The sequence below is a fragment of the Sporothrix schenckii genome (assembly GCF_000961545.1).
Source record: "Sporothrix schenckii 1099-18 chromosome Unknown Cont42, whole genome shotgun sequence".
NCBI lineage: Eukaryota > Fungi > Ascomycota > Sordariomycetes > Ophiostomatales > Ophiostomataceae > Sporothrix > Sporothrix schenckii.
Genome location: NW_015971143.1, coordinates 1580353 through 1596108, shown reverse-complemented (window position 1 = coordinate 1596108; position 15756 = coordinate 1580353). Strand labels below are relative to the sequence as shown.

General features: G+C 52.4%; 5 protein-coding genes across 5 annotated transcripts; 3 read left to right on the top strand and 2 right to left on the bottom strand.

Moving 5' to 3' along the window:
• Nucleotides 1-759: 759 nt before the first annotated feature.
• Nucleotides 760-3487, top strand: SPSK_01450 (1,4-alpha-glucan branching enzyme; the record flags this gene model as incomplete). The annotated part of the gene is made up of 8 exons (XM_016728363.1): nt 760-1053; nt 1121-1220; nt 1291-1403; nt 1478-2169; nt 2239-2574; nt 2656-3225; nt 3303-3363; nt 3461-3487. 8 exons carry the CDS (start codon nt 760-762, stop codon nt 3485-3487), a joined length of 2193 nt encoding a protein of 730 aa, XP_016590045.1.
• Nucleotides 3488-4350: 863 nt separating this feature from the next.
• SPSK_01537 (F-type H+-transporting ATPase subunit beta) lies at nt 4351-6450 on the top strand (the record flags this gene model as incomplete). Its single annotated transcript, XM_016728446.1, has 6 exons — nt 4351-4361; nt 4452-4596; nt 4692-4886; nt 4941-5021; nt 5100-5697; nt 5759-6450. The coding sequence occupies 6 exons, from the start codon at nt 4351-4353 to the stop codon at nt 6448-6450; spliced, it is 1722 nt and encodes a 573-aa protein (XP_016590044.1).
• Nucleotides 6451-8192: 1742 nt separating this feature from the next.
• SPSK_01588 (uncharacterized protein) lies at nt 8193-10034 on the bottom strand (the record flags this gene model as incomplete). Its single annotated transcript, XM_016728497.1, has 1 exon — nt 8193-10034. The coding sequence occupies one exon, from the start codon at nt 10032-10034 to the stop codon at nt 8193-8195; it is 1842 nt and encodes a 613-aa protein (XP_016590043.1).
• A 1401-nt stretch (nt 10035-11435) lies between these two features.
• SPSK_01644 (origin recognition complex subunit 5) lies at nt 11436-13116 on the top strand (the record flags this gene model as incomplete). The annotated part of the gene is made up of 3 exons (XM_016728552.1): nt 11436-11543; nt 11628-12056; nt 12127-13116. The coding sequence occupies 3 exons, from the start codon at nt 11436-11438 to the stop codon at nt 13114-13116; spliced, it is 1527 nt and encodes a 508-aa protein (XP_016590042.1).
• Nucleotides 13117-13405: 289 nt separating this feature from the next.
• SPSK_01563 (splicing factor 3B subunit 2) lies at nt 13406-15334 on the bottom strand (the record flags this gene model as incomplete). The annotated part of the gene is made up of 1 exon (XM_016728472.1): nt 13406-15334. One exon carries the CDS (start codon nt 15332-15334, stop codon nt 13406-13408), a length of 1929 nt encoding a protein of 642 aa, XP_016590041.1.
• Between the last annotated feature and the right edge of the window lie 422 nt (nt 15335-15756).

Here is a 15756-nt window from a genome sequence, read left to right as displayed (position 1 = left end):
CAAGAACCAAGCCGGGGTAAGGCGGTGCGCCCTCTTAATACCTGAATTTTAGAATCAGAAGCAAGAATGGTATCATGGAAGCGGCGCTAACTAATCTTAACCTTGCTCATCACGGAGAATTGCTCGTTCGAAGCTGCCAGGGGCGAGGCAAAGAGCGTGCCTCGTATGCTTTCTGCTACCAGCTAGGGTCGCATGCAATGTAGGTCTGTTTATACAGCGGACCTTTAGCGATTGGCCAGCTGCATTTCTGCTACGAAATTCCTGCGAGAAATTTGCCACGACGTCATCAATATGTCGAATTCCAGGAGGCATAGCGCTGCATGGAAAGGAGCAAAACAAAACTGTTGGGGGTGAAGGCTCCCTTCTGCCAAGTGCAAAGCCGAAATCGAATGGCAAATAAACAAAGACCCGAAAACAGAGAAGGGCCGTGAAAATTCTTCAGAAACAAGACAAAACCCAAAGCAGCCTCCCATATTCTGAGACCCATTTCAATTCCAGTCGCTCGCCTTGTCTTGCGGCCCCCAATCCGGAGCGCTCCCCCTCGTAACGAGCTTTCGCGCACGCCGTGAAGGCCAGCTTCTTATCGCCCCATAAAACACCATAAGTACTGGTCTAGACGTCAGAGCTTCCAACTTCTCCTCAACACCCTGCAGCTCACCTTGCTCAGATTTCCTTTTATTTCACTCGTTGTCTTTGTCCACGTTTTATGGTTTCTGCAGAGACAAGAATCAGAGCAATTGACATACACAGCCACGCATTATGCCTACCATCGAGACCCAACCCGCCGCGGCGTCGACCGTCGAGGAACTGCCTCGGGATGGCACAGGTGAATGCCCCACTCCTCGAACATGCGCTTCTAGACTCCTGGGTCGGCACAGCAAAACATGCTGGGGAGAGGGAGGATATTGTATTGACAGCTCAACACCAGGTGTTACCGTCATCGACCCGTGGCTGTCGCCGTTCAAGGATGCCCTGAAGAGACGGTTCTCCAAATCGAAAGAATGGATTGAGAAGATTAACACCACAGAAGGTGGCCTTGACAAGTTCTCAAAGGTCAGTATCGGCTTCCTTTGAACTCGAACAGCGTCTGTGGCAGAATGCTGACCTTTGTAACGTATAGGGCGCCGAGATTTTTGGTCTGAACGTCGACAAGGACAACAACATCACCTACCGCGAATGGGCACCGAATGCCACCCAAGCCTCTCTTATTGGCGACTTCAGTACGTCCGAATGACACCGGCCTTGCCAAGCGAATACACAATGTCAAGCTCAATCGCTAATGGTCACAAGATGGCTGGAACCATGACTCTCACCCCATGACCAGGAATGATTTTGGCGTCTTCGAATTGAAGCTGCCGTCCAAGAATGGCGAGCCACAAATCCCTCACAACTCAAAGATCAAGGTGCATTTCCTGCAATCCAAGTCTCCTCAGCAAATATGTTACTGATTGCTGACTTCTACTGCTTTGGTCATTAGATTTCTCTCGTCCTACCAAGCGGAGAGCGCGTCGATCGCCTACCGGCGTGGATCAAATATGTCACCCAGGACCTCTCCGTGTCACCTGCATACGACGCCCGCTTTTGGAACCCACCCTCCTCGGAGCGGTACGTCCCAAAGAACCCCCGACCGAAGAAACCCCTTAGTGCACGGGTATACGAAGCACATATCGGCATCTCCTCCCCAGACCAGAGAGTCGCAACCTACAAAGAGTTCACAAAAAACATGCTACCCCGGATCAAATTCTTGGGGTACAACGTGATCCAGTTGATGGCTGTCATGGAGCACGCATACTACGCGAGCTTTGGATACCAGATCAACAACTTTTTTGCGGCCAGCAGCCGCTATGGGCCCCCGGAAGACCTGAGGGAGCTCATCGACGTCGCCCACGGGATGGGCATTGTTGTTCTCCTGGACGTTGTCCACAGCCACGCTTCCAAGAATGTTCTTGACGGCATCAATGAGTTTGACGGCACTGATCACCAATACTTCCATGACGGTGCCAAGGGTCGCCACGACCTGTGGGACAGCAGGCTGTTCAACTACGGTCACCACGAGGTGCTGAGATTTTTGCTCAGCAACTTGCGGTTTTGGATGGACGAGTATGGCTTCGATGGTTTCCGCTTTGACGGCGTTACCAGCATGCTCTACCTCCATCACGGTATCGGAACGTAAGTACTTATTTGATCCTGTCTGTGGTGCAAATATTTGCGTACGTCCCCATCGCTGACTCACGACAGGGGCTTTTCCGGTGGCTACCACGAGTACTTCGGTGCCGATGTCGACGAGGAGGCTGTGGCCTATCTTATGATCGCAAACGACATGCTCCATCAGCTGTACCCCGAGTGCATCACGATCGCTGAGGACGTGTCAGGCATGCCGGCCCTGTGTCTCCCTATGGCCCTTGGTGGTGTCGGTTTCGATTACCGCCTGGCGATGGCGATTCCCGACATGTGGATCAAGATTCTCAAGGAAAAGAAGGATGAGGACTGGGATGTGGCCAACATCTGCTGGACACTGACCAACAGACGCCATGGTGAGAAAACCATTGCGTACTGCGAGAGCCACGATCAGGCGTAAGTACCAAAAGATTTGGTGGGGGTGTTGCATGATGGAATGATACAATTGACATTGGCTGACTGGTTTTCTCCTTATAGTTTGGTGGGCGACAAGACACTCATGATGCACCTTTGTGATGCCGAAATGTACACCAACATGTCTATTCTATCACCATTGACACCCGTCATCGACAGGGGCATGGCTTTGCACAAAATGATCCGGCTTTTGACCCATGGTCTTGGAGGCGAGGGCTACCTCAACTTCGAGGGCAACGAGTTCGGACATCCTGAGTGGCTTGACTTTCCTCGTGAGGGCAACAACAACTCGTTTTGGTATGCCAGACGGCAGTTGAACCTGACCGAAGACCACTTGTTGAGGTATCAGTTCCTCAACAATTTTGACAGCGCTATGAACCAGCTCGAAGCCAAGTATGGCTGGCTGCACGCATCTCAAGCCTACATCTCTCTCAAGAACGAGTCCGATAAGGTTATTGTGTTTGAGAGAGCCGGTCTGCTATTCATTTTCAACTTCCATCCGTCGTCGTCATTTAGTGATTATCGCGTGGGTGTCGAACAAGCTGGTACATACAAGATTGTGCTGAGCTCAGACGACGAGCAGTTCGGCGGCCACAAGCGGATCAATCATGAAACAAGATTTTTCACGACGCCGTAAGTATTGCTATTCCGGGGGAAGGGGGTAAGATTGGCGCTTTCTAGTTCAACTACGAATTCTAACATGAACACAGGATGAAATGGAATGAGCGGAGCAACTGGACGCATGTCTACGCCCCCAGCCGAACAGCTATTGTAAGTATGAAGTATCTCCAGCTACCGTAGCTGGGCCCCTAGAATCCTGTTCGCCATTATCGTGTCCCCACTACTAATGCCTTTGTTTCTTCCCCAGGTCCTGGCACTGGAGTCGACGACTTAACGTACTATGAGATCAATGGATGTTAACAAGATCGAAATTATGGTGGACAAACTGCGAATAATGGCAATAATATTCATAGGCAAGGTCGCTGCTGCGCCATGGGCATAGATTGCTAGTTGGATAAAATGGGCATTAATTTAGGTATTTTCCAAGTTGTAGCAAACTATCAGGAGCTTCATCACGATAATTTTTGCCATATTCATTGCACACAGAATTTGTACCTGTATTTTCAGGGGCGCACAAGTGGCAAGGGACTAAAGGCGAAAGGTTGGCCGTACCTGAATTGGCGGGCAGCTACGCAGTCTTCGCAGTCTCGCAGTAACGGTAAAGATGCATGGGCGATGGAGTTCCGGTCTGAAAATCACGTGGACGAGCCATCGACGGGACTAAAGCAAACAGGAAGCTTGGAATAGGAGCACAGAGGAGGAGCACAACGGGGTAAAGCAGAGCAAAAAGAGGAGGCACTGCAGAAAATCAGGTGGGTCAGGGAAAAAAGACTCTCACGGGTGCTCCTTTTTCTCTCGACTCCTTGAGTGGGTTCGCTATAGTGGGGCTTTCGGTTATTGAAAGGCACGGGATCCCTCGGGAGGAAGGAGAAATGCAGAGTGAAAAGAGGGAAAATAGCGAGGACACAGTAGGAGTAGGGGCCGCCATAGAGGCCAACACCCCCCCATAACGGGCTCTGTTGTTGCCTCAGGCCGCAGTTATTTCCGCCCCAGGCAGAAAAACCAAAACAACCACAGTGCACTAGGAGCTCCTGTTTTGCTTCGCATTTTTTTTCCCGACCTCCTCCGCAACCTTTCTCTTCCTTCCCATTCACCTCTCCATATACATTTTGCGAAGCGTTCCTTACCATCGCCACGATGTTCAAGAGGTAAGGACCGAGCGAAAACAGGCATTGGCCTCAACGAACGACAGAATGCATATTGAATTGACCGCTGACCGTCCGTTTCTCCTTCTCCAGCGCCAACTTCGCCAGAGCGGCTCGCGTAGCCCGTTCGTCTCTCGCGACGCCTCGCATCGTCCGCCCGAACTTTATCACCCCTTCCCTCCTGCACGGCAGCCGGTTCGCCAGCACGTCCAGTGTCGGTGATGGCAAGATTCACCAGGTAGGTTAACGCTTTGCAGAACCCGACGTCTTTTTTTTCCCCCGGTCGTCAATCCAATTTTCGGTCGCCGCATCGCTAACAGTAAAATCCCTCAGGTCATTGGTGCCGTCGTCGATGGTAAGATTCCGACCAAAAAACTTTTTTCTATCAACATCGAGACCCCCCTCGCAGTCGTCTGCACTTCGTCCAATGCGCCACCGAAAGATTGCATCGGATCGCTGTCGATTCTCATGTCCGGACGCTCGGAAACGGAAATCCCGAAAGCCTCGATAAACCACTACGCATTATTCGTGCTTCTTGAATTGAGCAACAACTAACCTCGTCTTTTTCTTTTCACAGTCAAGTTCGACACGGACAAGCTGCCCGCCATTCTGAACGCCTTGGAGACCCAGAACAATGGCCAGAAGCTGGTCCTTGAGGTCGCCGTATGTTTACTACCCGCTGCCGAGGTTTGGGGGGGTTTTGGGTACGAGGCTGAACAGCAATGCTAACCATTCTTGCAGCAACATCTGGGTGAGCACACTGTGCGCTGCATTTCCATGGACGGTACCGAGGGTCTCGTCCGTGGTGCTAAGGCCACTGACACTGGTTCCCCCATTACCATCCCCGTCGGCCCCGGTACCCTCGGTCGCATCATGAACGTCACCGGTGACCCGATCGACGAGCGCGGTCCCATCAAGACCGACAAGTTCCGTCCCATCCACGCTGAGGCTCCCGAGTTCGTTGACCAGTCGACCACCGCTGAGGTTCTCGTGACTGGTATCAAGGTCGTCGATCTGCTTGCTCCCTACGCCCGTGGTGGTAAGATTGGTCTGTTTGGCGGTGCCGGTGTTGGCAAGACCGTGTTCATCCAGGAGCTCATCAACAACATCGCCAAGGCCCACGGTGGTTACTCCGTCTTCACCGGTGTCGGCGAGCGTACCCGTGAGGGTAACGATCTGTACCACGAAATGCAGGAGACCTCTGTCATTCAGCTTGACGGTGACTCCAAGGTCGCCCTGGTGTTCGGTCAGATGAACGAGCCCCCTGGTGCTCGTGCCCGTGTCGCCTTGACCGGTTTGACTGTCGCTGAGTACTTCCGTGACGAGGAGGGCCAGGATGGTATGTTTTGAATTATTTCCTTGTCGTACAGTTCCAAATCGAAGAATTACTAACTTGTCAGTGCTTCTCTTCATCGACAACATTTTCCGCTTCACCCAGGCCGGTTCTGAGGTGTCTGCCCTTCTGGGTCGTATTCCCTCCGCTGTCGGTTACCAGCCCACGCTCGCCGTGGACATGGGTCTGATGCAGGAGCGTATTACCACCACCCGCAAGGGCTCAATTACCTCCGTCCAGGCCGTCTACGTGCCCGCTGACGATCTGACGGATCCCGCCCCCGCCACCACCTTCGCCCATCTGGACGCCACCACTGTGCTGTCCCGAGGTATCTCTGAGCTGGGTATCTACCCCGCTGTCGACCCCCTCGACTCCAAGTCGCGTATGCTGGACCCCCGTATTGTCGGTGACGACCACTACGAGACCGCCACTCGCGTCCAGCAGATCCTCCAAGAGTACAAGTCGCTGCAGGACATCATCGCCATTCTGGGTATGGACGAGCTGTCTGAGGCCGACAAGCTTACAGTCGAGCGTGCTCGTAAGATCCAGCGTTTCCTGAGCCAGCCGTTCACGGTCGCGCAGGTCTTCACTGGTATCGAAGGCCAGCTGGTCGATCTGAAGGACACTATCGCTTCGTTCAAGGCTATCCTGAGCGGTGAGGGTGACAGCCTTCCCGAGGGTGCCTTCTACATGGTTGGCAACTTCGCGTCTGCCCAGGCCAAGGGTGAGAAGATCCTGGCTGAGCTTGAGCAGAACTAAACTAGGTAACCCCTCGGTTTCAGTGTCTGGTTAGGGTTCTGCGGGAATATCATTTTCATCCTCTTTGTAATCTACTATCGTGTTCTCGGGTGTGTGATGTACATTTTTTTTTTGTTGCCTGTTCTTCTTTTTTTCTCGAGATAAGTAAAAAATCTTGTATAAGGGGGGGACCGCAGCAAAAAGAATATTTTTCAAAGCACAAGAAAATATATAAAAAAGGGGCGTGAATCCCGAAAGCGACAAAACAACTTCAAATCTCAACGAAGCCTACTGCGGAAGCATTTTTGTGTTTGTCTAGTCGTTTATGTTTGGCTTTTGTTTTGGACGTCTCCCTCGCCCATGTCTTGTAAGTAGAAGCATGAGCTGTTAATAAAGCATTTCTTTTTTTCTCTTGAAATTTATATCGTTCCCAGTGATCTATTGTAGTTGATGTTATAGCTGCCTCTGGTAGATTTTGGAATGTGTGTTTTACTCCTTAATACATCGTATATTGATCGTAGCTACTATTTCATATGTTTGTATAAAATATAGCCAAGGGAAAAGAACGAAAAAAATTACTTGACACAACCTTGTAAGCTGTCGGTTATCATTTTACATGGAAAGAATCTTACTCATCCCATGTATCGTATAAGCCATGTCCTATAAAGCATTCATTTTCGTTTTTCTTAGTCGTCTCCAAGGGCTTATTTCAGCATAAAACGCTGTGTTATAATACGATGAAGTTACGACAGGTTTTAAGGTAGTATGACAAAAATAGATCTAAAAACAATACAACACTCACACGTGGAATAAATAAATAAAAAGGAAAATAAAATGAATAAGACTACAAAGAAACTGTAAAAAGGGAAAACAAACACGAAAAATGGAATTATTGTTATTGGACAGAAAACCGTGCCGAGAAGTGTATAACTTTAATGTTTGGGATAGTAGAAAATAGAATACCAAGAAGCATAGTGAAAAGAAGATTCGGTTAAGACAAAGGTGTTTACGGATGTGACTCGGCATAGCGGTTCCCGCTGACTGACTGATATTCACCACAATCCCCACGAATCAAAACAACCCGCGATGAGGAAGGTTGAAGTGTCAGTTTTCAACCTCTTCCTTGATGTATGATGCCACCCTGCCAGTCTTCCATTGCGCATCTTCCACCACTAAATATATCATACATATATTGCTAGATATTTATTTTGCCAAAGAGGAGGTGCGAAGTGTATTTAATCAACCACCTTACCCAGTTCCCACATGTCCTTGGCCCAAGCATTTCCAATCGTCCATCCCTATCTCATAGGGCTACAGCGGGCTGTGGCCACTCGTGCAGATTGACACGGCAGCGCTGACTCCACGTTGGGCCCCTGAAACTATTAGGCAGAGATTAAGCAGAGGACAAATGTTTTCAACGCCCTGACAACACGGACAGATACGAGGAAGAACTACCGGCAGTCCAACCACAAGATAGATGAAGATGGCGATCATGCCGAGGGCATTTATGCCACCAGCATCGGTCATTTTGTGCCATCCAATCTGACGGCGAGTGAGTGTTGGTTTGGGTAGATGTGATGTAGATAGGACCAAGAGATGACGCAGGGGAAGACGTCGCGTTTTCAGGTGTCCTAGGCATGTTGGAATGGTATGCGCGGTTGTAATTTAGGGCAAAATAGGACGTTGTGATACGATTTCCATTTCGACCTATCCAAGCTGGCTGCGATAATATACTTTCGTGTAAACAAAGTTTTTTGGTTACTTCAAGGGTTTATATTGGTGGTGTCAATGCCGTCACCGGTGGTCTCCTTCGCGGAGGAGGATTCGCCTGGGATATCCAGACTTAGATGCCGGAGTCCAATAATCTCTTCAGGGCGAAAGATGGCCGATGATGTGTCAAGAGGTTCGGTCATGTTCCAGACTGCTGGCTTCCCTGTATCAGCTTGGATCCAGGAGCCGTTAAATATGATATTGCGGCCGGTGTTGTCAACAAGTCCCAAGCTCCTCAGCTGGTTGTCCCGAGTTTGATCGTAGAAAAAGTCCGGCTGCCAAGAGTTGTTATTGAGGAGGATTTTGCCAATGGAGATCTCATCATCAGTCTCTAGGGCCGCAAGGGGTCCGGAGATGAACAACAACCAGTCTTCGTCGAGGACGTCGCGAATGTCTTTGATTTCCTTGTCTGCAATTCCCTGCATCCACCACAACCTGCATAGCTTGATAAAGACAAGGTAATGTGCTAGAATGACCAGGGCTCGTGGCCGGTGTTCGCGGACCACATCGACAAAGCCTTTTGGTAGAAATGTGAACCACGTGATGATGCGCAGGCTGAGGATGCGGCCCATGCCCGACTCGAGTTCCCGGTACAGCGACCCCAAATACTTGAGTGTCTCATAGTACATGTTGATGTGCATATAGTCAGGCTCGCCGTGGCGGATAGAGCTCACCATGAAGAGCAACTGGTTGGGGATGTACTTTGTTGATGCATCCAGGTTGATGGGTGGCCGGGCAAAAAGTAGGGACATGCCCGACTTGAAGAGCATTTCCGGCTTGATAAGCTTCACAATAAGGCCGATTCCGCGCCAGACGACCATCCAGTCGAGAATGTACAGGGGTGTGCTGTCTGTGTCGCGAAACATCTCCGACGACAGCGAGCATAGCAGGAGAGAACAGGCCAGGAGTGCAGGATACGTATCGGGTGTGGCTTTCTCGATTGCTTTGCGGTAGCCGGCAAAAGCCCTAGCGCGGTACATGAGCATGCGAGAAGGCTCAATGGGTTGGTTCAGTATCTGCAGCTCGAGGGCAGACAGGGCGAGCAAGCAGTCCATGAGGAACCTGCTGGAAAAAGCATGGCGTGGAATCGCAACTCGCAGAATCTCGTCGACTTGTGGCTGGTGGCCGGCCTCTGCTGCGAATGCATCGAAACCTTTTGCAGTGTAAAACCAGAGAAGCTTCATGTCCGTCTGGTCGATCTGCGGTGGGAGGTAGAATGGCTCCTCGAGCATGTTGAAGCCACCCCTGTTTTGTTTGCGCACAGGGCCACTACTCGAGGCATTCCAGCCCCATTCAACATTGGCTGAGTCGCTCGTTGACGAGTATAAATACGGAGAAGCGCTCCGAGAGTTGACGCTGGAGGCAACGGCGGACGACCCGTCCTCAGAAGAAGACGATGATGAGGTGGAGGAAGGAGGCAGTAACGAATTTGATGCAGAGGAAGACGAGGCGGGGGCTGCTGCTGTTGTTGTTGCAGCTGGTACTGCTGTTGCTGCTGTTGCTGCTGCTGCTGCTGCTGCTGCTGCTGCTGCTGCTGAGAGTGCTGCCGCGCGGGCGCTGCGAGACGAAGCAGAGCTGGCCGCAGAGAATGTGTGCTGTGTGGACGGGTAGACACATGTCTCTTTGCGCAATGTGCATGCGCGACATCGTGGTCGTTCCTCGTTGCACTTGACCTTGCGGGTCTTGCAGTTCACACAACCGGCGCGGGATTTCTTATGAGGCCGCTTTGCGTGGTACGGCCGGTCGTTGATGGTTCTGGCCGGCGTAAGCTGGCTAGATACCGGCGCAGCGCCTAAATCCTCAAACTCAATGTTGATTTCTGGTATCGAGGTCATTGTGATGTCGACGTTGTCGGAAGTGGAGTCTGCTGAAGTTCGATGTTGTCGGACCTGGTGCAAGCGTGCGACATATTCGAGGATGACGCTCTGATATTGTCGTCGCAACAGCTGTCGTTACTGTCGCTGTTGCATGAAGCACATTTATGATTTCGATATGTTGAGTAGGAGTGCCCTGCGGTGTCAATGACCCCTCTGAAGGATCCGAGTGTATCTGACAACAGCTTCGTGCGGCGCTCAACTATCCCGCAGCCCGATCTTAGTCCGGGTTGTGTACCGATACAACCACTTGCAGGGCTAAACAGTGGATATGTTGCCAAAGTGGGAAATGCGACCGGAAAATGGACCTAAGTAGGATAGAGAAGGATGAACTGGCGGCTAGGGCTGCGTGGCATGCAGGAGAGTAAGATACAGTCATGGCTTTAAAATTTTATCAACCAGTGACGACGAGGTACAGGGTTGTGAGCAAATGTGGAAGGTGCGATCTGCACAAAGCATGAGGGCAAAAAATCGAATTGGAAGCTGCGTCAGACTTGAAGAGAAAGAGCAGAGGACGTCCCGACAATCTGACACGAAGCAGGCAAGAACATGGGACGGGGATGTGATCTGACATGCGCGATGGGACTGGACATTTTCCCCATTTCTGGTCTGTCGTCCTGTACAGTACATGTATCCCATACTGTGACAAGTCATACAGCTCGCTTACCCCAGCCCTGTCTAGGACTGTTTGGGCATGTTTGTCGGAAACTTGACGTCGGCGCTGACTCTTCTTTCTGGGCCAGGCTCTATGGCTTGCCCAAGTTTGGCACATCGTATTTGATTGTGCAATCAAGCTTTTCTCGTAAGTGCTACGGTTCTTGTCCATGCTGAATACGGCACTGAATGTAGTGTGTATGGTTATATTTCTTCTACTTCAAGATGTATGCCGTGCTTATGACATCCCTGGGTGACTCTTGCCGTTACGTAGCCCCAACTGACGACTGGTAGCTCGTTGCAGCAAATTTTAAGTTGAACTCGGGTTCGTGAGGCAGAGTTGTCAGCGACGGCCTTGAAGAACCGTCAGCACGCTTACAGGGCCATTTTACAGCGCCAGGCGGCAGCACCTTGCGAACCTCGTGTTAACTTACCGACAGTCGGTCACTCAGCTCGATATGTGGGTCTCCCTTTAACTTGTTAGCGCGTCACTCACGCGTCGGTTCGCTCAACGACCCCTTGCGCATGCAAAACGGTCCACGGCCTATGCCGATATGCGAACGTTGACAGTTGGGTGCCGGTTTATGAGTGTCGTGAAACGTGACGCCATTGCCTAGCTTTGAGCATAGCCTTATCTGAACCGCAGAACTATCTGCATCCGCCACAGATAGGTTTGGATTACTATTTTGCCTCGACAGGATCTGTGCGATGCACGCGACATCTCCGCTGGGGTCCTTGGAGGCACAGCCCATTATACACCTCCAAAGCTTCCCTGGCCGTGAGCAGCACATCAAGACCTTGTCGACCCTTGTTGATGTAAGTGCATGGCTATTTGCGTGAAAGAGACAGCTCACCGTGGGGGCGTTGGTGTGGACGTTCTAACATGTATCTGGTCGTTAGCCTTCCCTCGCGCCATGTGGAAACATCGTCGTTCATGGCACTGAGGCGACCGGAAAGAGTGCGGTGACAGCCGGTGTGCTGGACATGTTCTCATCTGCCGTTGCCCCGGGTGCAGCGACAGATGCCGGCCTGGCCAATGGTGGACTTGCAAGCATTCTTGATTATGCTATTGTTGACTCTAACAAGTGTGTCACGGCGCGGCATCTCTTCGAGCGGACGGTGGCCAAGGTCTCGGATTCTGTCCGGTACCTCGGACCCAAGGCCCGGCGCTGCGAGACTCTCTCGCAGCTGACCGTCGAGCTTTCCAATATGCTCCAGTACAGCGAGCACCCCGAAAACTGGCGCTTTGTGTTAGTGTTTGACGCCATTGACCGCCAGCGGGATGCGCCCGCAACGCTCCTGCCGGGACTGGCCCGTCTGTCCGAAGTGGTACGTTACAAGAAGGCAACCGAAAGCATGAGCCGATGCCAAGGCAGCCCAGTCTGACCTCCCGATGTAGATTCCCAACCTTACTGTTGTTTTTATTGTCACATTTCCATCGCCTTCTATGCTGCGGACGAGCTTTGTCCCGCACATTCAGTTTGGCAACTACTCCAAGGCCGAGTTTGTCGAAATCCTCAGCCGCTCCCCACCGCCAGCACTGGAAAGTGCCACACAGGAGGAGACGAACGAACTGTGGACGCGACTCTGCACGGCGGTGCACGACTCTCTGACTCGCACAGCTGGCCGGAACCTGCCTGCTTTCCAGGAGGCCTGCACGGCACTGTGGCCCAAGTTTACGGCACCCATCCTGGCCGGCACACACGGACCGCGAGAGTTTTCAAAGCTCCTGATTGCGGCGCGCTCTCACTTCCAGGACGAGTCTTTGTTGGACCCGCAGTTCGTTGTGGCCGCAGCGCCCCAAGCACAGTCACAGTCGCAACCGCAACCGCAACTTGCAACAAAGGACGCAGCAGATTCTCCGGCCGAAAATCTCTATGCTGCCCGCAACCTAGCCACTCTTCTTCCGGCTACGGCCCGTTTGTTTCTCTTGTGTGCTTACCTGGCCTCTCACAACGCGACTCGCCACGACATGACGCTCTTCTCCACATACTACCACGGTAAAAAGAAACGACGTGGCGGCATGGGCGGGGGTGGAGGTCGCACTGGCCCGAAGAGCAAGCACCGCAAGATTGCAAGAAAATTGCTGGGCGCCCACAGCTTCACGTTGGAGCGCTTGATGGCCATCTTTGTGGCCGTGCGCAGCGAGTGGACGCGTGCGCCACCTGTTTCGGCAGCAGGCCGGAACTCGGCCGCGGCTATCATGGATAGCGACCGGAACACGGCGATTGCGACTCTGGCGAGCTTGAGGTTAATCGTGCGTGTGAGTGGTGCGGCCAGTGACCCCATTGACCGGGCCGGCAAGTGGCGTGTGAACGTTGGATGGGAAGTTGTACGTAGTTTGGGCCGTAGTATGGGTATTGAGATGGAAGACTGGCTGATCGACTAAGGGCCTCCTGACTTTATTTGGAGCACGGCGTACTAGACTAATTATACAACTGCATGGCATGGCACGGCATAGCGTACTGAAAACGTGGAAATCGATGGGGACTGGACATTTAATGAAAAATAAAGACGAATGTTCTTTTGTTACAGAGGCGAAGAAATTATTTTTGGTAGATAGATGCCCGCCGACCAACTCCTGGTAGAACAATGCACAATAGAGAGTATCCCAAAACCAAGTAATCAACTAGAAATCAAAAGGACAGCAAAGCCTGAAACGACAACTGCACGCTCTCTCAGAAGCGGTACTTGGCTTCTTTCTTCTTTTCCGTCTTGCGGTCCTCAACCACCTTCTGCCGCTTGCGGCTCTCTTGTGCAATCATATCGGTCAGATCGTCGTCGTACTGCCGCCACTGCGCACCAACACCCTCTTCCCGCCGGCCCTCTTCGAAGCGGTGCTTCAACTCGTCCTTGCTGATGCCGTCGTTGCTTAGCAGTGCGTCGGGATCCAGTGCTACATCCACATCACCGGGTTTCTTGCGCTTGCGTGCACCATCGTCGTCCTGGCCTAGTACAGGAACAGCTGGACCCCGGCCTGTTCGTGAGAGGTCGTATGTCCGGTCGCTGCCAAAGAAACCATGTGCCTGTGCTTGCCGTTCGGGGATGACTGTGTATGCAGACCGTGGAGGGCGGCCCGCCGAGGACTCCTCGGTCTCGTATCCGCGCCGTTGTTTGCGAAGGTCGAACTCGCCTCCAATGTTCGCATCCACACCCGTCGGGAGGTCGGTGGGCACAGAGCTGATGTAGCCGCTGGGCGTCTCCAAGCCGCCAGGCACATCACGTTCGTCCTCCTCGTCGTCGTCTTCGTCCTCGTCCTCGTCGTCTTCCTCTTCCTCAGACTCGTCCTCCCCTGGTGGTTGCAGCTCTCCCCAAATCTCCCGTTCGATCGGTTCGCCGGTCGCCGCCGATGCCTGGCTGGCGTCAACGGCAGCCGAAACATCGTCGGCGCCTTGAACACCGAAAATATCACCGCCGTATAGGGGGCGGTTGTATTCGTCAACGGGAGGCTTTCCCCACTGTCCTGGAGCAAAGCCCCAGGAAGCGCCTGGTGGTAGTGTCGAGTTGAGACCAGGAATCTTGAGGTTCGGGTAGGATGGCGGGGGACCGATGCGCTGTTGCTGGAGCAGCCACGGTGGTGGGAAACCTGGAGGCATATTCAGAGCTTCCTTGAGAAGATCACTGAGCGGACCTGGTTTGAAGTTGCGGAACTCCGTCTCCCACTCCTTGCCCTCGTAGTATACATCACCGAAGCGGGTGAGGGAGGGTTTCGTCTGGAAGCGGAAGAATGCGTCGTAGAGCTTCTGGTAGTCGATGTCGAGCTTTCCCATCTTTGGCTGAACACGCTCGCGCTGCTTCTGCTTGAGTGTTTGTTCGGCCTGCTTCTCAAGCACAGCATCGCGCATCTCGGTGATGCCAGTCTCGGCGATGAAGGGGGGCAGTTGGAAGGGAGGCTTTTCGACACCGCGCTTGCTGGAGAGATATTCGCGTTTGAGGGACCAGTGGCCGGGGACAGGGACGACGTTTTTCTGGGCTTTGATGACGACGAGAAGACGCGGATCTGAGGACGAGACATCGTGCCAGTCGACGACCTCTGGGTTTTGGACAAGCGCTTTGAGCTCGGCAATCGACAGCGTGTTGAGCTTCTTGCGCTTCTTCTTGGACAGCTTGAGCCGGCCGCCGTCCTCATCCTCCTCGTCTGGAATCATCTCCAGGTGGTCGTTCATGAAAACTTCACCCTGGTTGCCGGCGTTCGCTTCACGTGCAATATTGTCGTCTTCAGGGTTGGGACCGAATTTGCTGAAGACGTCTTTAAACTGGGCAAATGCTGGGTCGTCGTAGTCGAAGCCCCCGAGGATCATCTCGGGCTCGACCTTGGGTTCGTCGGTACTTGGACCCTCCTTCTTCGGTTCGGTTGCATTGTCTATCCCTTCCCTTTCTACCACTGCTTGTGATGTTGTGTCAGGCTTAGCTTCGGTTGTTGATTCGGCTGCGCCGGTCTTCTCCGGGGACTGTAGATCCGCCGCCTCAGACTTGGACATGTCAGTATGGGAATGGCCGAAATGTGTGTCAAGGCAATTGCCTACTTCTAGCTTCCTATTACCTACCTCTGCCTTGGCCTTCTTCTCCTCCTTCTTCTTCGCTCGCCGCATCTGGTTCTTGGTCATCTTGGGGGCCGCCATGATTGCCTCCCAGACCGCAGTCTATGCAGCGGAGATAATGTAAATAGGCACTCTCGGAGGATATGAATAGGGAGTCGTCCAACAAATGCGTCTGGTGATTCCAGTTTATGACTTTGGCCGTGTGGTGGTTACAAAAGATAGTTGCAGTTTGTAGGCATTTTGACGTCTTGATAATTGCTTTGCAGCGCGCCATGGCGAAATTTTGGTGATAGCTCGCCTGGAGAGCATTCGTATGTGGCGCAAAAATGTGGCTGGTGTCCAGATTATGATCTTCCAAATTCGTGCTAGCGCCGTTGATAAACATCCTTCTTCATTTGTGCAAACACAAAGAACACCACTGCGACGAGTAGTCGTAGTACTCGCCAGCTAACGTCGTACCACTGGCCGATACGAAGACCCGCTCTCAA